At 34.5% G+C, this 26233-nt stretch overlaps 1 protein-coding gene across 1 annotated transcript; it reads left to right on the forward strand.

The window, feature by feature from the left end:
• Positions 1 to 6969: 6969 nt before the first annotated feature.
• Positions 6970 to 24664, forward strand: LOC129287891 (regulatory-associated protein of TOR 1). Its single transcript, XM_054924156.1, has 23 exons — positions 6970 to 7676; positions 9858 to 9960; positions 10584 to 10666; positions 10750 to 10908; positions 11855 to 11971; positions 12085 to 12242; positions 12938 to 13092; positions 13223 to 13367; positions 13443 to 13521; positions 13714 to 13815; positions 14761 to 14844; positions 14962 to 15072; positions 15370 to 15723; positions 16202 to 16391; positions 17139 to 17738; positions 17880 to 18209; positions 18299 to 18413; positions 19528 to 19652; positions 19740 to 19885; positions 20010 to 20111; positions 23268 to 23353; positions 23548 to 23632; positions 23769 to 24664. Exons 1-23 carry the CDS (start codon positions 7374 to 7376, stop codon positions 24105 to 24107), a joined length of 4071 nt encoding a protein of 1356 aa, XP_054780131.1. The 5' UTR covers positions 6970 to 7373; the 3' UTR covers positions 24108 to 24664.
• Positions 24665 to 26233: the final 1569 nt, after the last annotated feature.

A 26233-nucleotide genomic window follows, 5' to 3' on the forward strand; every position in this document is an offset into this window, starting at 1 on the left:
GACATATTATATAAGTTCCTTTGAAATAGCATACTATTTACTATGTGTCTGTATGATAATACATAATCTATAAAATAAGTCTTTTTTATAAAAATAATATTAGATTTCATATGGAGAATTTGTTTAGGATTTAGTGAATAAAGCTAATCTTCTTGCCCTTAGTGTGTATATATATACAAATATAAATTTTATTCAGTTTTATAATTTTCTCTCTCATTTCAACATTAAGTATTTATTTATGTAAATAAATAATATTTTAATTAGAGATAAAAACTATTACTTTGGAAGAGATAATATTATCCATGGTGGTTTCCAAAGTTGGTTAATAAAAAGAGACTATGGGGATGTAATGAGAAGTAGCTAGGCTTGTCTTCTTTTTCTAGGATACATGGATGAACTCTATTTGAGCTCTTGGATTTTGAGAATTTATCTTATCTTTTATCTCTTATTTAATTCCTTTATTTTTTATGCTTATGACACTGTAGTGATAGTGGTTGTTGGAATTGAATTTTGTGATACTTGGTTAAGTATTATATGAGATTTTTATGTTATTTATTTACCAATTGAGGTGCTATGATTTCAAATTTGGGGCTATCTAAATTTAATTTTATTCAATCCATTATTACATTTAATTTCTAGTTGCTTCTTGTGAGCTTGTGAGTCATGGTTGTGCATTAAGCACACTTAGGGTTAGCTAATCATTTTTCTTAATCAATTAAGGTCTCATTTGATTAAGGAAAAGGCTGGAATTGATAACGAACTTCATAATCAATTGGTTTTATTTGAGCATAATAAGCTCTAAAGATTAATTTAGGGTCTTAGATAATCCAAAGAATCTAAGAGTGTTGATTTCTAGTAGTTACTAGGGTGTCTTTTAAACCAATTGGAGTTAAGAGAAAATTATTTAGATAGAGCAAGAATTAGAGAGGGAGTTCATGTGCCTAGGAATGCCATCCATTTGCATTTTAATCATAAATCAATTCATTTTCCAAATTTGTCCAATGTTTAAAAAATACCAAAAAAATTAGTTTTCATTTAATTTTTGCTTGTTTAATTCCTAAACAATCAAACCTAATTAAATTATTATAGTTCTTAGTTAGTTTACATAACTAAGGTTTTAATTTTTAATCAACTCCATGAGAAATTCAATTTAGGTTGCGCTCTATACTCATCAGGGTGATTCTTAGTTTAATTTGAATGATTAAGTGACTAGTACACATTAGCCATCCAAACTCTAGTTATTATCATCTTATTCAGATGGGATGCCAAAAATGAAGTTGTTAATGGTGGTAATATCCCTCATCCGATCTCCATATTAGCAAGAGTAAGAAGTTTTTCTCGATCTTTCTTGGTTGCATTCTCTAGCCATAAGATAAATGGGAAGGTCTATAAATCTCTTCTTTGTCATTGGTTTGTAATATATGAGGATCAAGCTCAAAAAGAGGCCCTGATACATGGATGGCAAATTTTGTGGCAACATAAGCCTCGTTTGGTATAAAGGACTGAAGGACTGAGATTGAGACTAGGACTGGGATTGGCTAATCTTATGTTTTCATGTTTAGTAAGTAGGAATGAAAAATTTAATGCCAGGCCTAATCCCATCTAGGTGTGACTACCTAGCACCACCTACCCCTAGTATTGTAAATTCAATCCTAAGATTGAAAATCATCAGATCAAATTGCCTTTTACTCCACCCCTTTCCTTGTCAGAGTTGTCTTTAACTTTGTCCTCAATAGTGTCTTCCACCCTTATCAACGACGCTATCTTCCACCCTTGCAGGCAATGTTGTGTCAGTGACATCATCTTCTACTTATGGCAACCATCTTCAATCATTATTCTTGTGTATGAGATCCTTGATCGCAAGACCTCGCTTCTCAAATCTCAATCGTAAGGCTTGATTTTTTCTTGCATCTCAAATCTCAAATTGCGTATCAAATCTCAGAGCTTTAGGATTGGTAGTCCCTTCTCCCTTACGTCTCAGAGCTGGCTACCATTCCTCGTGTCCTTGTAGAAATGTGTCCTATAGCGAGAGTAATGGAGATAGCATTCAAACACCCTAAGAGCAAACTTGAATGAGATGTAGATGAGAGCGAGATGACACCAGTGAGATGCAGATGAAAGCAAGAGCTAGTAGAGGAAGAGGTTGATTGATAGCAGATGAAAGCGAGAGCTAGTAGACCAATCGTAAAGAAGAAGATGGACTATTGGGTTACAATTTTATTTTATTTATTATAAGGGGTATTCTATTCTTTTAATTTATATTCAATTGTAAAAAAATTAAGTATTCCCTGCAATTATTACTCAATACAAAACATGATTTTTAAAGCTTCATTCACACACTTAATCCCACATTCAATCCCAATCCTTCAAAATTTAGCCTGCGCACCAAATTGGGCCATAATATAATGAACAATAATAATGGGAAGTTTTTGCAGGTTACTATGCAGGTGTTTCATGAAGGGAAATTTATGAAGCGATTCATTTACTGGTAGTCAAGAAAACATAGCACACGAGAGTGGCACTATAATGTTTCAGGGGATTGCTATGGTGGATACACAATAAAGATTTGCTCATTTATGGACAAGAGAGACTGACCATCTTTGTAGGATCACACAATTCAAAATCTTCCATCTTATGCCAACCAAGCAGGATTCAATTCATTATGATTTGTGAGTTGCATCCACAAACTTTCAATCCCTATAAAGGATTATTTCTAAACCTTTATTTTTATCTTTCTTGAAGACTTGTTCTAGAGAAATTATGTTTAACCCTAGTGGTACTTTATTGTAATTTGCTCCTTATTACCCAAAAAAAGCATTAGAATAAAATGAAGAACATATTTATTAAATTGATATATTGGTAACTTAATTCAATCAAGTGAAAAAATTTTCCTGCAAATTATATAAATTTCAAGTAATTAGCCCATAAAGCAAATGATCAACACCTAAATCTAATTGAGTGTCAATTAAATGCTAAAAGACTAAATTTGAGAGGTAAAATTGTATAAAATATATCGCGAATAATAATTTTGATTCAAAATATAAGCAACGTTTAACTTACTTTTTAAGTAAAGGAGTTAAAAGTTGATCAACTCGATAAATTTATTCAAAAAAAATTATAATACTATCCAGTGTCAGCCTTTTTATGTGCATGAATTATCATGTTAAATACTCACATACTTCTTAATTTGAACTAAGCACAAAATAAGGGGGAACAGTTGATGCACTAGGCATTACTTGAAAGTAAAAATATTATAGATTAGAAAAGTTTTCTGAAGATTTATATTTTAAATGGAAGAAAATATTTTAAAATGAATCATATAAACAAAGAATCCCATGTATATTTATGCATATCATGGTGAGTAAATGTGCCTAGTGTCTCGTTCAATGCGCATGAAGGCGCAAAGCCACAAAATCGTGAGGTTCTTCTATCGGCACAACAAACATACTATGAATAATAATTAATATTTCATTTGATAGAATAACAAATACATTAAATGTATTTAGTAGGTGTCTAAAAAATAATGGCTTTCAATAATGCCCCATTTGGTAACGTGAAATAGTTTTTGATAAAAGTAAAAGTGGAGGTAAAAGTGAAAATAAAAGTAATAGTGAGTTTAAAAATATGTTTGGCGTGGAAATGAAAATGAGATAAAAATTATATTTAATATAGTTATATATTAAAAAGACCAAAATACCTTTAAAATAAAAACAAGTCCGTCATCTTCATTGTTCATCATTTAGCCTCCACCCAAACTAGAAAACCCTCCACCGCATTGAGAACAATATATGATGAAGAAAGAGATAAGCATAACAATAAATTTGTGATTGTAATCAACTAAAATGCGATAGCTAATAGTAATAAAATAATTTGAGTTATGTAAAGGAATTGTCAAACAAATTACTACTCTTCAATTTTTTATTTTACTTTTCATTTTCATCCAAAGAACTAGAAGAAATTATTAGATAGAGAGGCATAACAAAAGATTAAAATTTTAAAGTTCTTATCCTGATATGGACCGAATAAACTCATTTAAGTCAAGGTGGGTAGAAGAGTTTACGTGTTCTCTTCAAGAGTTTGGATCTCAGGAATTGATAATGTAAATCTGCTCCCTCTATCGATATCCACATGAATAGTTCTTTAACTCAAACAGTGTGCTAGTACTCCCAACATCCATTCTTTTGTGAATGTTAGTTTTCCTCTCTATAGGGTGTTTCATGACTTTCAAAGTATTTTTGCTATCAGAACTTTTCCAAGTAACTTGATAAAACATGTCCCTATCTATATATAGTATATGGATTAGGGTTTTGGTCTTTCACTTAAAGAACCCATGAAAATTTAATTAAATTTATCTCATAAATTTAATATATGATATCATATTTAATTCAAATTTATCTTATAAATTTAAATTATAAAACTGACATATTATTCTTTCATATCATGATATTTATTAAATTTAATCTATCATATAAAATTAAATTTAAAACTAGCACAATATAATATAATATAATATATGTTATATTATATTATATACATTTAATTTTATATATCACACACACACATGAATATGTGTGTATATATATTAAATTATATTTTAAATTTTGTATTTAATATAAATATATATAAAAATATTTAGCATATAAATATTCAAATATATATATATATAATTCATTTACTATATATTATATTCATTGAATCTAGACATATTCCACATTCTATGAACTTAAACATTATAGCTCGACTTAGGCTATTCTTGTGTGTGATTTTATAGGCCCATATGAAGTTGGTAATAGGCTAATTATGCTATTAGCTCAAAGTCACAAATGACCTCCAGCAAGATATTGGAACTACTAAATTTACATGAAGATCGATGATCCGATATAACCTATCATATAACTATATCACATTCTTTTTGTTACGCGATATTTCAGTTAAGTGCGAGACATGAAATTGTTATTCTCCTTTACCTGACCATTAGTTTCTCGATCTTTGAGTAGACTGACTATAGCAATAGAAAGACATTTTTCATTATAGTATAGCTATACATTTTTTTAGTCTTACTCATTGAGGGGTTCAATAATATCTCTCACTTAATGTGAGGGATAAATTCCATCTTGACCACTCATGTTTCTCCGCATGAATATTACTAAACTTAATCATAGCTTTTATAATCACCCGGTCAATGGTGACTTTTGATTAGGTTAAAGTTTAGTGGTTATCATGTAGGAGTCCATGATGATCTCAGGTCAAAGGGTTCAGTGATATAATTACATATGAGATAAATATATGACTTATATCATGCAGCTTTCTCATAGCGGGTCGGTCCAGCACCTTATACTCCTTCAAGTGCCCATGACTTTGATTTGTATCTCTATAATTAATCAAAGCCATACTAGTTTTGTTTCATCTATGATTCCTTATAGATGATCAACCAGAGGCATTTAGGTCAATCACTATAATTTGTTTAAGAATACAATCATCATAGTAAACACGCAACTAATATGATAACAAAAAAAAAATTTATTAAATAATAATGTGCATTGTACCATGATTGGTCCTAAGGTACAATTTTCAACAGAAATTTCATTTCCAATTTTTAGATATTTTCTAATGTGGAATTTTGGAACAAGAGGATGGCATCCTTCTAGGCATTTTCATTGAAATGTTCATCATCTTGTGCTTGAATGTTGTCAAAATCAAATTGAGAAGAAAGAGAAGATAAGGGGTTAGGAAGCCATTATTGGAACTTGGAAGATTTCATCTTTCGTCGGGAAACCAAAAACAAAGAAGAAGGTGGAAAACATTGTTTGTTTGCAAGTTGAGAATTGAGATCAAAGAAGGTTGAGGAGGAAGCGTTACCAAAGGAGGGGGATGCACTAAGGGGGAGACATCACAATTCATGAAGGACTATGAGACGAGAAGATTGGTGTTTTGAAAGGGAAGGATTGAAGGGTCTAGAAATTGCGGGTGAGGAGATTTGAGGGGAGTGAGAAGGACACTTGAAGTTTGAAGGATTAGAGTGAAGCTCGAAACATTGGAAAAGGTGGCTGTCAGTTTGAGGAACTAGAGAGACAAAATTTGTTCAAAACTTCAGAGAGGCACAATTGTCAATTGGTAAAATATATGAGGGTATAATAGTCTCACTCTCATGGAACCCGAGTCATTTTTATGGAGTAAGGTGAGTCACTTTTATCAAATTTAATGGAAGTGAGTTCCAATTTACCAAATAATTCAATTTTAAAATTTAACTTCCACTTTCACTTTTCTTAGCTCAATTCTAACGTATCAAACAAGGCATAAAAGAATACTTATAACAATTAAAATTACACTAAATGCAATTAAATATTTATTATGAAGCAAATACTTGATGTGAACTACTATAATTTACTGCCACTAAATATACTTTGTAGGTCCTATTTACATAGTAAAAGAAGTTAGTCAAAATTGACTAATAGTATTAACATTTTTTTTTTAACAAATCAACTTCAACTTTTGAAAACTTATTGTTTTACATCATTAATTACAATTCTTACTTTAATTAATCTCCCATCTCTCATTTTTAAATGAAGGATAATTTAAAAAAAAACATTCTTCAATGCTGTATTAACTTTCTATAATGACTTAAAATAACGAAAGAAGATACTTCATATTCATATACTATAAATTTGCATTAGTTAGGCAAAAAATTGCACTATAGCCATGAATGATTTTTCCCCCTTTCGGCCAAAGTTACGAATGATTTGCTCTGGCTTGATAAATCACAAACTCATATTTATTTGTGCATTATACACATATAATAAACAGGAAGTTGATAAAAAATCAGGAGTCATATTAATTTAATTAAGTTACCAAGATCAATAACCCAATTCATTCACTTTAAACTCCAATGACGGAGCAATAATCTCTCAGATTTGCTGCCCAAAAAAAAAAAAAAATCTTTCAGATGTAAGAAATTAAAAAGAGGGAAAAAGTTTTGGGAGAAAGGGGAAGCCAAGACGTGGTGTAGCACCAAGGCGCCCGCACTTCCGATTCCCCGAATTCTTTTATTCCCTTCACAGACTACAGCATTACCGGAGTGACGCCCCTGTTCAATGCGCCACCACCATCACCTTCCTTGGTTAGGGTTTCTAGGGTTTTCACACCTTTGCTTTTCATTCTCCAAGACTTTCAGAGCTGGATTACCTCACTTTCATCTGGCGAATCTCTATGCGCCGCTGGTTCAGCGGCTTCGTTGATTAACTTCCCAGCTTCACCAATCCCACAGCTTTGAAGAAAGAACTCTTCTTTTTGGCTTTCTCTACGGTTTTCCGGTCAGCTCAGGGTTGAATGATCCTCTGTAGTTTCGCTTTGTCGTTGGAGGGTTTTGGGTTTGGATGGCATTGGGGGATTTGATGTCATCTCGGTTTGCGCAATCGTCGGTGGTGGCGGTTTCGACCCGCTCGGACGATAGTGTCTCGTCAACACATGAAGATAGTGATTTGGGATCGCATAGAAGGGATTCTGAGGCTGCCAGCAGTAGTTATGGTAATGCCGCGGTGTCCGCCACCACCACAAGTATGGCGTATTTGCCCCAGACTGTTGTGTTATGCGAGCTTCGACACGAGGCCTTTGAGGCCTCTGTCCCCACCGGTCCATCTGAAAGTGGGTTGGTCTCGAAATGGCGAATTAAGGACCGAGTAAGATTTCACTGTCTAATTCAGCATATTTCTGATAGCAGTTCCGTTTGAGTGAACGACAAATATATTCTTTATCTTAATTGTTCATGGAACCACTCGGCTGTATTCTGTCTGACTTCTATTCTATCAGCTGTCTGATGAGAACTTTTAAATCCGGATGACTGGTCTAGTTGTCTTAAATTAATGAGTTGTGCTTTGGATGCTGTGCTTCGTGAACATTGCTTTTCATTTTCGTGTCATCTGCATTATGACGTGATTATGAATGTTTTTGTGTGTCATCAGTAAAATTAGTACCCTAATTATGTATTATTCGTGGTAGAAATTAGGCAATCAATACGATAGATGGAATGCGATGTTGTTTAAACCTAATTAACATAATATGTGCAACTTGTTTTGGGGAGGCTTGTCTCTTCTGTGAATCCCTGTAACTCCCACAAGTTAGTGGCATGTTAGATCGGAACTTGCAAATTACGTAGGGCTCATTTTAGTGGAGATTCTTAACGGAGATTGCTTCTATAGCAGATAGAACACATAATGATAAACAATATCCTTTTCCATGTATCTATGGATTTTATTCTGGCTTTATCCCCATCAGGCGGGATGATGACCTCTGATAGAATTCATGTTGCCCCAGATGATTGAATGATTTTCAGTTGTTACTAATTGATGTAATTGTTAAAAAAACATTTGAACACCCGTTTGTGTGGTACTGTAGATCGTTTTTAATAATTTGATTAGATTAGATTGAAATAAAGTTAGTTTGTTGGTAGTCGTACTTGATATATATGGCTATTGATGGAAGCCATATATTCTAAGTGCCTAAAGCTTGTATCTTTTACCTGGCATCTGAACCTTTTAAAACGGGCTGAAGCTTCTCTGCATTGGTTAGGTGTTGTGAAAAATGTCCCCAAGATGGAAGCTCAAATCATCTAAAGCATTTAGTTTCATAATTATGTTTTTTTTTTCCCTCAGTTCGAGACAAATTTGAAAGAGCACCTCAGACATAAACGTTTTTTTAACTTTAAAAACAAGCAGATATGGTTCCGTAACACATATTACATTGTAATCATGAACATCTTGTTTGATCTTATATATGAGTGGGAGTCCCGTTGTCACTAATTAAGAATTTAAGATTGTATCAACTGCGAATTATTTCGTTGGTAATTGTCCTTTGTGCTTTCTTCAATGGAACAACTTCTGCATTTGCTTTGTGCCAAGATTGATTGATGCTTACCCAACAAGATAACCTGATTTAAAGTGGTGATGACAATGTAAGCCGGCATCAGTAAATGTTTAAAGGCATTAATGGAACCTGAAAATACCAGGAATTCCGTGATTTACATGGCATTGGAAGGAGCTTTTTCATGTATTTGTTATAGAAGTGACTTGTATGGATGAGGTTTCTTGTAAGAAATATCAAATTCCTGTGGGAGATCATTTCAATTGGTGTTTGCCATACCGCTGATACTGTGGTGATCTTTGGTAAAACTTCCTAGCATGATGATTTCGGTTTTATGGAACAAACCTAGTTGAATATATTTGTCTTTGTTGGAATTCTATCTTTAGTTTGTTTTGGGACTTGGTTGGTGAGGGCTTTGAACAGATCAAATTCGTCTTAGATCAAATTCATCGTAGCTAAATTCTCTTTAACATATGAATTGAATTGATGGAATCGCTTGTTGTATAATCTTTCTCACATTTTACCTTTCCTGGTTAGAATAATTTGTCCTATGTTGCATTAGAAGTTCAAAACAGTAAATGTACATGTATATGGGACACTTACAGCACTTCAAATACATGTTACATATTCTAACATTTGTTATTACTTTTTTAACTCTCAAATGTTCCAAATCAACTATAAACTTTTAAGAAAATTCAACTCTTGGTTGCATGTTATGAATACATAATACTGCTTATTAAACTTGTTTAAAATTCAAAATATTTTATGTTCAATATTTTCACGCGTTAATTTGTTGTAATATTTCTTGTTTTCGTATCTTAAAATTTTAAATTTGTTGCATCTAATTTATCGCATTGTGTTGCACCTGACTTGCTGTATCTGTGCATCATAGAATTTGTCAATCAGATATGTCATGATGAATGCTCCTGGAAGATGCTTATATGTTGAATCTTTTGTGGATGCTTATATGCTTTATTGTAACTCCCAATTTTGTGGTGCAGATGAAGACGGGATGTGTAGCTCTAGTGTTATGTTTAAACATTAGTGTTGATCCACCTGATGTAATTAAGATATCTCCCTGCGCCCGAATGGAGTGCTGGATAGGTCTCTTTTTACTTTGCCAGTCTTAAATTTGTTACATATTATACTTTCTTTGGGTTGTGGACAAAATTTATTCATTGTTTTGAAAATTTTAGCATCTTTGTGATGATTGACTAATGTTTGGAAAGTGTTTGGTTTATAAATACAAGTTTTTTTAAAACCTTTTTCTTTTGTTGTCCATAATATTCTTGTTAATTTTTTAAACTGTGTTTGCTGATCAGTCTAAAACAGTAATTGTCTGTGCATTAGGAGTAAAGCGGATTTTGTTGTGCAATTTTCTAAATTATAATCTTTTTAGGGTGTATTGTAGATTGGTTACTGGTTTTCTTATGAACCTTTGTGGTCTAGGTTAACTCATATCATTTTTTGGAACTGTTTTTACATAATCCCCCTTTATCATCATGCATTGTTTCATTGCTGAGGAAACTTTTTCTGAATATCAAAACTTTAGATGCTCACAATTTTAATTATAGCACATGATAATGTGGGGGAGTAAATTGTATCATTTCAATTGTTTACTCGGCAAATGAATAAAATAATAGGGACAGTTGGAATTGTTGTTAATCTAAAATGAGGTATGAGGTAGGATATATTATTTTAAAATTTTGTCTCTCTCATTGCTGCAGATCCTTTTTCTATGGCAACTCAAAAAGCATTGGAATCAATTGGTAAAACTTTGAGCAGTCAGTATGAAAGGTGGCAACCAAAGGTGTGGATGCATAATTGATTTCCATCTCATTGTTTCTTTGAAGTTAGTTTCTACTTTCTAGTTAATGTTGTTGCCATGAGCAGGCCCGCTATAAGTGTCAACTTGATCCTACAGTGGATGAGGTCAAGAAGCTTTGTACTACATGTCGAAGATATGCAAAATCAGAAAGAGTTTTATTTCACTATAATGGACATGGAGTGCCAAAGCCTACTTCCAAGGGTGAAATTTGGGTCTTCAATAAGGTCATACCTTTTATAGTCCTTGATGTGAGATGTTTGTTTGGTTGATCAAATGGACCTGTCAACAAACCATGGATGATCAATGATGGCAGACTTGTGAACAATTTTAATTTCAAAAGAAATAAAAGATCATAGAACTTGGCATATAAATCTCTTTGCTTGCATGCTATTTAAATCCTAGTTTCTTGAAATTTTCATTTGGTGATATGGTTCCAAAGATAAAAGCCAGTCACATTATTTTGTGTGACACATTTTGGTAATTAAGGAAATAGTAACTGGCTTTTGTATCACTGCAATAAAAAGTTTGTGAAAACTAATCCATAGGCCCCAAGTCTCTATCTAGATCCCTCTAAAATTCTCTCCATTTTCACAGTTCACCATATTTTACTATATTACTTTTGACCTTTCGTATTGGGGAAAAGTGAAGTTAGTTGATTGCATGTTAATCTTTCAAAGCTTTGACAGCTAGCAAGAAAATAACTTCTGTGGATTGTTGCGCTTCCTATTCTATTGGTGTAGTTGCATTCCCCTCAACTGTTAAGTTATATGGAGAAATTTCTAGGTACATTTTGTATGGAGGAAATAAGTTTGTTGGGTACCATTCAAATACCTCTATTATTAATGCATTGCCCAACGTAAGATGTCTAGATCTACCCTTCTCAGTTTATGGAAGTGTAAATAGAGAAAAGAAGGGGAGGGGTTGGGGAATGGGAGGAGATACAATAAGATAACTAGGCAGCCAGTAATACAAGAAGTCCCATTTCCATGAATGAGTACGAGGGTTAACAACATTCTGATGTAGGAAAACATCCTTATTCTACTAATAAGAAACCAAATGCTGGGAATTTTAACTGAAAGTCCTGATGTTTCTAGTTCCCAGATAGCTAATTATAGTTAATTCCACTTAAAAATTATCTTTATTCTCATCCTCTGTTTGACCATTTTGTAGAGTTATACACAGTATATTCCTCTACCGATAAGTGACCTTGATTCATGGCTGAAGACCCCATCAATTTATGTTTTTGACTGCTCTGCAGCTGGGAGGATTGTCAATAGTTTTATTGAGGTACTCAGCGTCATAATGTTATCTAAAAGAAAATAACAAAAAGAATATTGGAACTGATTTATCACTTTGTAATTTGGATTGCCACATTGGTTGCTGGGCTTGTGATTGGGTAGCTTCATGAATGGAATGCTTCTAGCTCTACTGGGTCCACAAGGGATTGCATTCTGCTTGCAGCATGTGAAGCACATGAAACTTTGCCTCAGAGTGCTGAATTCCCAGCTGACGTGTTTACTTCTTGTCTTACAACACCTATCAAGATGGCATTGCGATGGTGAAGAATTTCTCCTTATCATTTCTTGCTTAGGTTATGCATATGTCTTGTTGGTGATGAACCTTGCAGTATGGAATCTGGGTTTTCTCCTCTTCATTTTTGAAGAAACTGTATTAGTCAGCGTGTGTGTGTTTGAAGAAATTCTAAATAGATGGACTAATATTGAGAGGAGAGGAGGTATCCTGTCAACCACTTTGCGTTTCTTATCTTTATGATTTATGATTCTCTCATGGAGTTAGAGTGTGAATGGACTAATAACAGGGTTGCCTTCAACAGAAAGATGCTTGTGAGCAATAGAAAAAAAAGTGCATTGTCTCATTCTGTGTGTTTATACATTGATTAAAGATTTTATCAATTATTTAATTTCAATGAATATAAAAGGAAAATATAATGGTAGAGCTATATGTATGAAGAGAAGAAACTTCCTCTTTCTAGAGAGAAAAGATATTTGACTGTAGTTTGTGGGGTACTTTGATGTCAGTGGAGTTGGGCCATTGTGTAACTATCCTTGATATTGTTTGTCGATGCTGGCTACCAACTGTTCAGAGTGTGGTTTCATTTTTTTGTTGTTGCATTGGATACTTTCTTTTCTGAAATTTTATTTATTCAGATTCCTCATTTTATGTGATTTTATATGCATACATATCATGTTAAAATGCTATTTGTAACTTTTTGTGGCATGATTCGTCTTCTAGGTTTTGCACTCGTTCATTACTTCACGAATCACTTGATTATTCACTTATAGACAAGATTCCTGGCCGGCCAAATGACCGGAAGACGCTTCTGGGTGAATTGAATTGGATTTTTACAGCAGTAACTGATACCATTGCCTGGAATGTTCTCCCACATGGTAGGCCTTAACCATCCTCATCCCAGATGGTGTGCATTTTTGACTCACCATTTTATTTTTTAGTCCAGTGGTTCTTTTATTGACTTTGTTGGTGTCTTGTATTATGATTATGTGTATTGTTGTCCGGCAGATCTTTTCCAGAGATTGTTCAGACAAGATTTGCTCGTTGCTAGTCTTTTCCGAAACTTTCTACTTGCTGAACGCATTATGCGATCTGCAAATTGCTCTCCAGTCTCTCACCCAATTTTGCCGCCAACCCATCAGCATCATATGTGGTACATAGGTGTTAATTGTAGAGTATTTTAATTTATGCTGACTATAGTTGTCACTGTGTTATATTCCTGCTGCAGGGATGCCTGGGATATGGCTGCGGAGCTCTGCCTTTCCCAACTTCCTTCATTAGTTGAGGATCCTGATGCAGAATTTCGGGTATTTTGGATATGTATATTTATTTACTTCATGTTTTTACAGTTGTCTGAGGCAGAAAAGTAGAGTTTATTTCCTGATACATCCTTTTATTCTTTCTGTACTGCATCAAAATTATAAAGGAATACCTGAATTATGATTGCTGAAGGGGTTTAGCTTTGTCTTACCTGCTGAAGTATATGCCTTTTCTTTCAGCCTAGCACATTTTTCACTGAGCAGTTGACTGCATTTGAAGTTTGGCTTGACCATGGTTCTGAACACAAGAAACCACCAGAGCAGTTGCCTATAGTTCTTCAGGTGTGGCACAAGTCTTTCTTTCTTTCTTTTTTTTTCCAATAAATCTTTTGAACCACTAATTTGGTTCTTTTCACTTTTGTTGTGCATGTTGCATAATTTTTGCAAAATCTGTTGTCAGGCTTTGTTCCTTTGTTGGTGGGTGGGATGGAACCGGGAGTTTCTTGCTTGAAGTTGTCTCATATATGTTGATGACTGTTATGATTCCTGTGGTGACTAGATTTGCAATATTTTATCGATGTTTAGCTTTATAATTCATTACTAGATCCAAAAGTAGTTATGCAAACTAGACTAATTTTGGGTCCCATTTGGCATTTCAACTTTTGGAGATTATGTCCACATTGAAGTTATATGCTATTTCTCAATGGCTTGGCCCGTCAATTTTCATGCCTTTTCAATTTGTATCTATGCTTACTAATCATTACCTTGTTCAATGTATTGTGACTGGAAACATTTGTTGATATGTCTATGATTTCTCTCAAGTTTAAAATATCCTTTGAGTTTACTTTCTTTACCTCCTTTTATATCCATTTATACAATATGCATTTAGTTTTTACCATTTGCTTTACTTGAATATGTATATATAATATTAATGATTATAATTATATAGCTCCACTGCATATATGATGATATATATATTTGGATAAAATATTTTCTACAAGTTATTCTTTTGAACCTATCTATAAAAATTATAGTATAAAACCCGTGCATCGCACGGGTACTTTACTAGTTACCTTGTTCAATTTATGGTTACTAGAAACATTTGTTGATATGTCTATGATTTCTCTCAAGTTTAAAATATCCTTTGAGTTTACTTTGCCTTTTGCTTTTTTACTTTCAAGCTTATCTATCGTTTCTTGTTCGTATCATGTGTACCTTCTTCACTCTGAAAGATTGTTTGGCATTTGGCCTTTGCATTTATTGGAGTTAGCATTGTTCTTACTTCAGGTTTTGCTTAGTCAATGCCATCGATTTCGAGCTCTAGTTCTCTTGGGAAGGTTCCTTGATATGGGGCCGTGGGCTGTAGATCTGGTAATATCTCACGTCTTTTTTAAATCATTAGCCCTATTTGGTATAGCCATCTTATATATTCATGATTGATGATTGATTTGTGATGCCATAACCTTATACCAAGTTTTCTACGTGTAGGCATTGTCAGTTGGAATATTTCCGTATGTTCTGAAGCTGTTACAGACAACAACACCAGAACTCCGGCAAATTCTTGTATTCATATGGACAAAGATTCTTGCGCTTGATAAGGTACCTTTTGAGGATCTTAGTATAATGGATGACTTGCTATTAATACATTTAATAGAGTCCTTATATTCATTAACTTGCTAGTAATATTTCCTTATGTTCCAAGTGGAAGTCTTCAGTTGTTTGAAAATGCTGATACACAAATTCCAATACGTTTAATAGAGTCCTTTTTGACCAGTTAATGATGTTATCCCTTATGGTACTAAAATTTGATCCCTTTGGTTTTCCTTTTACTTGATGTTTTAAGCATTACCTGTTTTATGTCTGCTCTTACAACAATGCTTAATTGTTGGGCTGCAGTCATGTCAGGTTGATCTTGTAAAGGATGGAGGACATATCTATTTTATTAAGTTTCTTGATAGTATGGAAGCATATCCTGAGCAACGTGCAATGGCTGCTTTTGTTTTGGCTGTGATTGTGGATGGGCACAGGCGGGGCCAAGAAGCTTGTATAGAAGCTGGTCTAATTCATGTCTGCTTAAAGCACCTTCAGAGTTCATCTCCTAATGATATGCAAAATGAACCCCTGTTCCTACAATGGCTTTGCCTCTGTCTTGGGAAACTTTGGGAAGACTTTACTGATGCCCAAATAATAGGTTTGCAGGCAGATGCCCCGTCTATATTTGCTTCTCTACTGTCTGAACCGCAGCCAGAGGTTTGACTTATTTATATCTAGTTCTATTTCTAGTGTGATCAGATGAATGTATTTTTTTAATAGATTTATATGGGGCATGTTTGTTTCAACGTCAGGCATTATCCCACTGGGAGGGGGGCAGCCAAATGAATTGCTTGTCACCATTGTGCACATGGATTTTTTAAAAATGATTTTCAAATATTTTAAAAAGGGTGATGGTTGTTTAGCTTGACTCAAAAAATCTTTTAGCAATAAGGGACATAAAAAAGCATTTTTTAAGAAAGTGGTTATTTTCAAAAGCTAATCCAAGTAGCTTGTCAAAATAAGCTGAAAACTTTTTTTTCCCCTGGAAAGTGATTATTTTAGAAAGCTTAAACAATTAATTCAAAACAAACAAATCCCTCATGTTAGCTTAATTAAAATCAGTTCTTTTTAAGGTTGAACAAATAGTTTCATAATCATAAAATTATTTAACTCGCATCTTGAAAATCTGTATCAGGTTAGGGCCTCTGCCGTTTTTGCACTGGGTACTCTTTTTGATGTGGGCTTCGACTCTTGTAAAGAAGGTGTTGTGGGAGATGAAGAATGTGATGATGATGAAAAAGTTATGACTGAAGTTACCATAGTTAAAAGTCTTTTGAGAGTTGCTTCAGATGGGAGTCCATTGGTTAGGGCAGAGGTTGCAGTTGGTAAGTTATTAAGCACAAGAGTTTAATTAATTCATTTTTTAAAGTTTACCTGTATGTATTATAAGAGCGTAAAGTACCAAGCATGGAACTCAATTGGTATTCTTAACTGATTAATGACTTACAGATTTGCTTAGTGCACTACTCTCTGTAGGCTTGTGTAAAATTGTTGAAGCGACTCCACTATCACCTTAAGGTTCCTCAACCCCCATGTGCTGGTGAAGGTGCTAAAATTGGGAAGAGAAAGAAGAATTATATAAATTATTATTAAAAAAAACTTTAACTATTATAATGTAATATTAGCAAATAAATTGATTGACCATAAAATTCATATATAATATTAAATGTTCAAAATAAATTAGGATAAAGTGATAGACATTCAACTACACAACCAAAAGAATGAGGCAGCCCTAATATAGCTTTGATTTAGAACTTATTAAGTTAACTAACTCTTGTTCCAAAGGTGTTTAAGTTGTGGGCCTGGCTGAAGGAGGCTTGCCTTATTCACTAACAGTTGAGGTCTCCTGGCTTCTTGATGCCTCATGCACACCTTTAACTTCATTGGCATGTCTAAACTCAACATGCATGTCTAAGGAAGGATGTTTGCCAATTTTTTGGCCCTTTTTAAAACCTTTTCATTCACCTCATCTGTTCATAAACTTTGTTGGACTAGTTAAGGTTTCTCGATTGTGGAACTTCTCTGGAATTGAAGTTGATTTTTCCTTATTATGGTTTCTTTTAACTTTTCAGCTCTTGCACGCTTTGCCTTTGGCCATAACAAGCATCTAAAGTCCATTGCTGCTGCATATTGGAAACCACAGACAAATTCTTTGTTGAACTCCTTACCTTCATTAGCTCATATAAAGGGTTCAAGTGGTAATTATCCTAGCCAAAACCAACATGTGCCTCATGGCAGTATAGTTTCATCGCAAATTGGTCCGCTTTTAAGGGTTGGAAATGATAATTCTTCAATGGTTCGAGATGGACGGGTCTCTTCTAGCAGTCCTCTCGCAAGTTCTGGAATCATGAATGGGTCACCTTTGTCTGATGATTCATCTCACCATTCTGATTCAGGAATACTTGGTGATGGTTTAAGCAATGGAGTGGTTAACCACTCCATACGAAAACCCCTAGACAATGCATTGTACTCGCAATGTGTATTTGCTATGTGCACTTTAGCTAAAGACCCATCTCCACGTATTGCAAACCTTGGTCGCCGTGTGCTATCTATTATAGGTATTGAACAAGTAGTGGCAAAACCATCAAAATCAACTGGCGTTCAGACTGGTGAGCCAACATCTAGTCTTGCTGGGCTAGCTCGTTCGTCTTCATGGTTTGATATGAATGGAGGTAGAGCCTTCTTTACCTTCTCTCCTTTTGCAATGAAGTTTGGTGTAGCTTCTCTCCCCTTTTTATCAGTTTGATTTTGTGATGATTCTTTCTATTATATGTCATTGGCCTTCTTGTATGTGTTGCATGCTGTTTTGGCAGGTCACTTGCCTCTAACCTTCAGAACTCCTCCTGTCAGTCCTCCTCGCCCAAGCTACTTAACTGGAATGCGAAGAGTGTACTCTTTAGAGTTCAGGCCACACTTGATAAATTCTCCTGATTCAGGTTTAGCTGATCCACTTTTGGGTTCTGGTGGAACTTCTGGGCCTTCAGATCGTAGTTTTTTTCCCCAATCAACTATATATAAATGGAGTTGTGGGCACTTCTCCAAGCCACTCTTAACTGCTGCAGATGACAGTGATGAATTATTGGCTAGAAGAGAAGAGAGAGAAAATTTTGTATTGGAGCACATAGCGAAATGCCAGCACTCTGGTTTGTGTTATGTTTATATTTTTTAATTTCATTGACTAATTTATCTTAATACCTTAAATCGATTATATAATTCATTCTGTTCTGTTCAGCTGTTAGCAAGCTAACAAATCCAGTTGCCAAATGGGATATAAAGGGCATTCAAAAAACATTGCTACAGCCTTTCTCTCCAATAGTGATAGCTGCTGACGAGAATGAACGGATCAGGTATGCATATTTCGTTGATGGCTCTAATAGCCAAGTGGAGACTGGTATTGCAATGCCATCTGGCTCAGAAGTGTACGGATGTATCATTGGATTTTTTTGGGGTGTAAATGTTTGGGCAATGTCCAGAATCATAATGGCCGTAAGCTGGAAAGGGATATAAGTGTATCATAATGACTAATAAATGTTATGGGGAATTAATGAATTAAATATCCTAATTATGTGGTATGGTATAAATGAAGAACATGAGGTTGACGCCAAAGAAATAGAAACTAGGATTAGGAATGGGGATGCCAATTATTTGAATTAGGAATCTAATTGAATTATGAGTCATTTTCAACATCAAGTTAAACATTGCTTGAGATTTGTGTAGTTTATAAAAGAGCACAATTTGATCGTTTTGAAATATTAAATTACACATAATAAGACTCGCTTGTTTATGCTGCTTTTAAATTCGATGGAGACAAGGTAGTATGGGAAGTCGAGTACTAGCTTTTCTAATAGGGCCAATTGATGGAGACTAAAGTAGCATTGGATGTCTAAGTACCACATGGAGTAGCATGATATGCTCTATGGGGCTTTTAAGTATGTTGGCACTTGGTTCTCCTATCTCAATAACTACCTTTTGGGGAGAGCTCCCTATCCTACTTGAGAATCCATTAAAATTATAATTCAATCATTGTCCAAGTAAAAAAAAAAAAGATATTAAAAGTCACATTAATTAGTATCTATGGACTCTGACTGATACCTGTGTAAAGTCATAATCTGATCGTCAAACAGTCACATCACATTTACTGCAAAAGTTCTGGGTTCTTAGTGGTGGGCCCATGGAAGAAAGTATTAGTGAAATAATACTATTCTTGTTTGGGCTGCCAAGATCCCATCCAACCTGATTACCTGAGGCTGGCTGGTTTCTTACATGACAGATTAGTCAGGGGTGCTGCGCAATTTATACAAATCCGATCATGACTTGTGACTTGATTTCTATAGTCTATCATTTTATTAGTTACCTTGAGTAGCTAAACAAATGCATGTCATTCCTATTTTAGATTTGTAGTTAATAGCAATTCATTTTATTGAGTTATTGTTACCAAATGTTCTGTGGATTTTTCTACAGAGTATGGAATTATGAAGAAGCAACACTTCTGAACAGTTTTGACAATCACGATTTTCCCGACAAAGGAATTTCTAAGCTCTGCCTAGTAAATGAGCTTGATGATAGCTTGCTTCTGGCTGCTTCATGTATTATTCTCCATTTCTGTTCCCCCTCTCTTTTGGTTGTATAAATATGTTGAACTCTAAATTTGTGATTCATTTGTTATGATGCAGCTGATGGAAGCATTCGAATTTGGAAAGATTATACTTTTAAGGGTAAACAAAAGCTTGTCACTGCTTTTTCTTCAATCCAGGGTCATAAGCCTGGTGTGCCGGCTTTGAATGCTGTTGTTGATTGGCAACAACAAAGTGGTTATCTGGTATGCAGCTCTCTACGAACTTGGGAGTGTGGAACATCTTCCATGCTCCAATGAATCTATATTTCTGACCACGTTTTTATTGTGATGATTCCTTTGATGATCTTATTCCTTGTTATTTCACTAGTATGCTTCAGGTGAGCTATCATCTATTATGCATTGGGATTTGGATAAAGAGCAACTCGTTAATCCTATTCCTTCATCATCAGATTGTAGCATTTCAGCTTTGGTAAGCCTCACTCATTTTATTTTTGGCCTTGTAGTTATTTCTTTGATATACTTATGTGAACTATCTTAGCAAACCTTGCGGCTGATAGCATGGACAAAGTTGATGTTTCCTGACATTTGATACTAGGCTGTAAATTCCATCTGGAAAAATTAGCATCTTATGAAGCCCTGTAGATAATGACTCTATCTGCTTTCTAGAAAACTGTGACTTAGTTTCTTGGTTTAGATTGCATTGAATCTTCCAAATTGTGTTCTGTAGTCGAACTCCAAACCCAATTCTAACGTTGTACATGTCTTTGCCAGAAGTAGATTCTTCCTGTTGTGGTCACTTGGGTTTCCTTCTCATAATGGCTACAAAAAGTAAACGCTCTAAGAAGCAACTAGTTATTTTTTGGTTTAACATATGGGTGGCTATGGTGACCCATGATCTGATCAACCATCATTGGTCCATCTTTGTGTGCCTTTCCCCCTATTGAAATGTACAGATCAAATGGATTTGGGAAAATTGGATCCAAATTTTATAGATATGGCTCTAGACTAATCCAACAAATCGCAGATATGTTGTGGATCCATTCACTTCTGATATGAGACTATTACAGAAAGTTGAATTAAGTGTTATTTAATCGTTATTTTGAATTTTGAATTATTTTTGAGAGATTTTGTTAAGATATCTAGTTATTTAGATTTTATTCAAATAATTACTTAGATATAGATATTATATTACCTATATATTGATATTATGAGATCTTTTTCAAATATTTAGGATTTTATTAATTATCTGGATATTTAATTATCTAGATTTTATTAAGTTATTTTGGATTGTATTTAGCATTATAAATATGTTTAGCAACTCAGAAGCTAGCATATCATGAATAAAATAGACTTTTGAACTTTTGGAGATTCTCCCAAGTGTGGCTATTGAGAGAAGTATGGAGCAAGATTTTTGTTTTATATCATCTTAATATAATTATTCTTCTAATTTTCTTCTATCAGTTCTTTGTTCTCTTATTAATAGATGAAGTTACATTATGATTGCATATTTCAATAAAGCTTTATTTTCCTTATTTCTCTCTACCTATCTTGGATTCCATTATTTGGTATTAGAGCCTTTGTACTAGGAATGAAACCAACAAGCCTCCTGTCACATCACCCAACAACGCGCCACCAAATATTGAAACCCTAGAAAATCAAAACCCGTTTGCACTAGACCTATTAGCTACTATCGTTTCAAAACTTGAGACGCTCAACTTGTTGAAAGAAAAAGCAGAGGCACTCGAGACCTCTACAACCCACAAAGGTAGAAGAACAACACACGGCCATCATACATGATCTTGTTGGAATGAAGAGAGCAAAGACAAACCAGAAAATCAAAGACAAAGAATACCTCACACTAAAATTGAATTCCCAAACCCTCAAGGTTCGATTCTAAAAGCAGAAAAATACTTTAGGTATTATGACACACTTGAAGAGCATAAGGTGGACGTTGCATCAATGTCTGGGAAAGGTAACATGCTTGATTTTTTTGCTTGGATCTACGAGTGAACACTTCTCTACTGGGATTGATTAGTTACAGCATTGCAAGAGAATTTTGGACCCCTGGAGTACCAGAATCCAGATGAGTTCCTCTGCAGCATCAAACAAGAGGGTTACGTGCAGGAGCATTTCTAGGAGTTAGCCAAACGATCTGCACAGGTGAACAATTGCCCCTGAACACTGCCTGTTGGGAGTATTCTTGAACGGCTTGCGTGAAGAAGTAAGAGATGTGCATGTTCACAAACCTAGAAGCATGTATCGTGCAATTAGTCTGCCCCTAGCGTTTGAGAGCAAGCTAAATGTGCATGGGCCCAAGCCCAACTCTTCCTGCAACCAAAAATTACTGCTGCAACTTACCAAGCACACGACCAAAATCCCTCTACGTGTACTCTGAATGCATACAGACCACTGTGTTCAGCAATGCTTTCCTCCCCTCCTAGCCTTGTGAGTTCAATGTCGGCTAAACCCACACCTATGGATGCCAAGCATCAAAGGAGGAGAGAGAAAGGCCTTCACTTCTGATGTGGTGAGGCATTCAGACCTGGACATCATTGCAAGGGCTCCTTTTCACTATTAGAAATTATTGAGGAAGGTGAGGAGATTGTTCAACCCATCATGGACGGTGTGGAAGAGAAAGAAGAGCCCCTTGCTGGCTCAATTTCCCTCTTTCCAACTTGAGGACAGGTTGAGTTTTCAAGGGAGGGGTAATGATAAGAGGCCATTATAGAAAGTTGAATTAAGTTTTATTGAATTATTGTTATTTTGAATTTTCAATTGTTTTTGAGATATTTTGTTCAGATGTTTGGTTATTTAGTTTTATTCATATAATTATGTAGATATAGATATTAGCTTATCCAGAGATAATATTAGGAGATCTTGGATTTTATTAATTATCTAGATTTAACCAAGTTATGTTGGATTGTGTTTAGCATTATAAATATGCTTAGTAATTCAGAACCTAGCATGTCATGACTAAAATAGACCTTTGAGCCTTTTGGAGATTCTCCTAAACGTGACTATGAAAAGAAGTATATAGCTAGATTTTTGTTCTATATGATCTTGATAGAATTACTCTTCCTATTTTCTTCTATCAACTCTATGTTCTCTTATTAATATATGAAGGTAGATTATGATTTCATATTTTAATAAAGATTTATTTTTTGTTTTATTTCTTTCTACCTATCTTGGATTCTATCAATTTCAGTCATTTCATGCACACATTTATACAAATACATGTAGACACGCACATGCATACTCATGTATCGGATGTGCCTATGCACATCCAGTATTTCCATGAAAACATACATGTGCACATATGTATGAATCACACTGCACATGCACGTGCCTACTGATATATATGAGAACACATATGCAGCATGCACGTGCACAGAGCCATGGATATACCAGTGCAGGTATATGGTCACATTCGTAGAAGCCCACAGGCATGGTTGCATATGGATCAGATGACTTTATCTGCCAGTTTTATTTTGTCCCATATGTCTTATACAGCATGCATGCATGTGGATTGGATGACTTTATCTTCCAGTTTTATTTTGTCCCATATGTCTTATACTGCTTACGCATCCAAATCTTGTTTTATTGATATATCATGTCTTGTAATCAGGCTGCATCTCAAGTTCATGGAGGACAATTTGCAGCTGGATTTATTGATGGTTCTGTAAGACTCTATGATGTCAGGACACCTGAAATGTTAGCATCCCAGATAAATGAATTTCTCTTTTCATAATTGTTGGCTTCTGTTTTCTACTCCCTCCTCTGTTCTTATATGATCTTAATATTTAGACATGTCTATTTCAATGCGAACTAGAATGATGCATCTGCTTTCAGTATAGAAGCCTCTTGCTGCCTCTCTAATCTATATTGTTGTAAAATGACGTTCTTAGGGTTGTCTCTGAATTACGGCCCCACATGCAAAGAGTAGAAAGAGTTGTGGGGATCAGCTTTCAACCTGGACTAGACCCAGGGAAGGTAAGAGTAGCATCTTGCTAGTTCCATGCCTTTGTAATTTGTATTTCTCATTACTCTTTTTGGGCATAATTGCCTGCAATCTGTGAGTCTTGATTCAACTTGGAAGATGAAATCATATGGCATGTTTTTCCTTCAGATTGTCAGTGCTTCTCAGGCAGGGGATATACAATTCCTTGATATCAGAAATCAGACCGATGCCTATCTCACCATTGATGCTCACAGGGGCTCACTTACTGCTTTAGCTGTACATAGACATGCTCCGATTATTGCCAGTGGTTCAGCCAAGCAAATCATCAAAGTCTTTAGCCTGGAGGGGGATCAACTAGGCTGCATTAGATACTATCCAACCTTAATGGCCCAGAAAATTGGTTCCGTTAGTTGTCTCAGTTTTCATCCATACCAAGTATTGCTAGCCGCTGGTGCTGCAGATGCTTGTGTCAGTATCTATGCTGATGAGAACACTCAAGCAAGATGAATCTACGCATCGCCCATGATAGATATTTTTCGGTTCTCTCTCCCCTTGGGAGTTGCCACAAGCATCATATCAAGAGCACCACACCCGCGGTTATATTTGCTATGCTGCTGCTCCCCTCAGCTGTGAATACATATCTGAAAATATTGGGTAGGATGCGCTCCGCTGATCGTTTATGCAATTTATTCGTTAGCCTCCATGGTAGCCGGTTGCACTCAGTCCTGAAGCAAAATCCTGAACATTGGTCTGGAGGCTTTGGCAAATAATGTCATTTTCTTTATATGTAAATAGCTTCTATTGTTATGCCTTTCTGCTTTGTGTGATATTAGCACTCTTGTCTGTTGTGTATATTTCTTTTATAGGTGGAATCATAATCTAGTGCTGCTGAGAGGTGTGATTGACTCCTGAAATGTGGGGCTCATCCACCATGATTGTAATTTCTGTTGAATTCAATCCTTGTTTTTGCTAACACGTAATTAAATTCAAGTTTGGGTCTGTTTACCTTTCTTGAATTAAATCATATAACATACCAAATTAATCCGTGTGCTGCGATTGGATAATTATTTTTTGCGTGTGGCATTGGGTATCTTAGCCTATTAACTCACGAGGCTAGACTAATTTGAACCGAGCCAAGAAAGCCCATTTCTCAGGGTAGGCTTTACAACACCCTTCTAGAGGGATTTACCACGTGGCTGTATTCCCAGACTCAAATTTAAGACCTGGTTAAGTTAGGAAAATCCCAATATTAGTTGACCTAAGCGTACCGTGGTTGTGATTGAATAATTTTATTCTAGAACTGTTATGCCTTTAATGAGCATAAAAATTAACACTAATTATTGTATGCTATAATTAAAATATTTATCTAAAACTAGAACATGCCTTTGCAAATGCAAAATAGGGGGGAATAAAACATACAAGTGGAAAATAAGTTAAAAAGAATAATAAAACTTCAGTAGCATTGATTTTATTCTAATAAATATTTTTTGCTGTATTTTTTTTTCCATAAAAACTTGTGCTCTCTCCATTCCTTTTAACAAGATAACATTTGAAGGTTTTGGTGTTTCTATTTAAAAAATCTATACAGTAATTAACATATTTTTCTAGGGTAAAAGGCATTTTTGCTTTTTAACTATTTATTGAGGAGCATTTGGTATCTTAACTTTCATGTGTGCAAATTTTTTGAACATTTGAAAATAATACATTAAGTATCATGTTATTAAAAAAGTTAATTTTAACTGTTAATTGATTTGAAATTTATAAAAAATGACTTTAAAAATTATATAAATGATCCATATAATTACAGATAAGTATCGTATAAAAAAATTAATATCAATTAAGTCTCCTAAATTATATATAAATAACAGGATACAAATGTTATTTTTTTATTTAAGTAAAAAGTTAAAATATGATTTTAACCAACAATTATTTTAAGCATTTAATCGATATTAATTTTCTTATATGGTATTTATTTGCAATCTTATGGTGTTTTTTATATAATTTTTAAGTTTTTTTTATAATTTTTTGACCAACTAATGATCAAAGTTAATTTTTTTAACGACAAAATATTCAGTGTACTATTTTAAAGTGATGAAGAGGAAAATTGCATATGTAAGTGTAGAATATCAAATGTTCTTGAGCGAACAGCTGCAAAAACACCTTTCAATCCTATTTTTCTTTTCCAAAAATGCCCTTGAGCTTAAAAGCCCCCGCTTTGCTTAAAGCTTCAATTTCTTCGGTCTTCATCGAATAGTTCATGCTTGTATACAGAGCTAGAAATTTGGACCAAGCTTAACGGGCTAGCCCGAACGTACCCAAAAAAGTTAGGTTGGCCTTGATTATATGATTTTTTTTTAAAGGGATATGATGCTTTAAGTTTGGCCTAAATTGAGCCCGACCATTGAAATTACCAGCTCTATATGTATATAACGAAGGTAATTTTGGCCAAACCCGATAAGCTATCCCAAACTTGACTGAAAAAAGTTAAGGTTGGGTTTGATTATATGAGTTTTTTTAAATGGTAGGATGCTTTAAGTCAAGCCATAATTGAACTTCGCCTATCTAAATTACCAACTCTACTTATGTAATACTTTTCCTTTCTTTATTTTTAACTCCCTAGAACTTCAAGCTTG

This window comes from Prosopis cineraria, unplaced genomic scaffold (assembly GCF_029017545.1).
Source record: "Prosopis cineraria cultivar Desert tree isolate PC_DT_omini unplaced genomic scaffold, ASM2901754v1 PC12, whole genome shotgun sequence".
In the NCBI taxonomy this organism is placed as follows: domain Eukaryota; kingdom Viridiplantae; phylum Streptophyta; class Magnoliopsida; order Fabales; family Fabaceae; genus Prosopis; species Prosopis cineraria.

Bases quoted from the DNA above. Each gene is read 5' to 3' on its own strand.
- LOC129287891 (XM_054924156.1), top strand. From the start codon at position 7,374: ATGGCATTGGGGGATTTGATGTCATCTCGGTTTGCGCAATCGTCGGTG. The intron at 15,724-16,201 runs GTTTGACTTATT...AATCTGTATCAG, and splicing joins TGTCTGAACCGCAGCCAGAG to GTTAGGGCCTCTGCCGTTTT. The intron at 18,414-19,527 runs GTATGCATATTT...ATTTTTCTACAG, and splicing joins GACGAGAATGAACGGATCAG to AGTATGGAATTATGAAGAAG.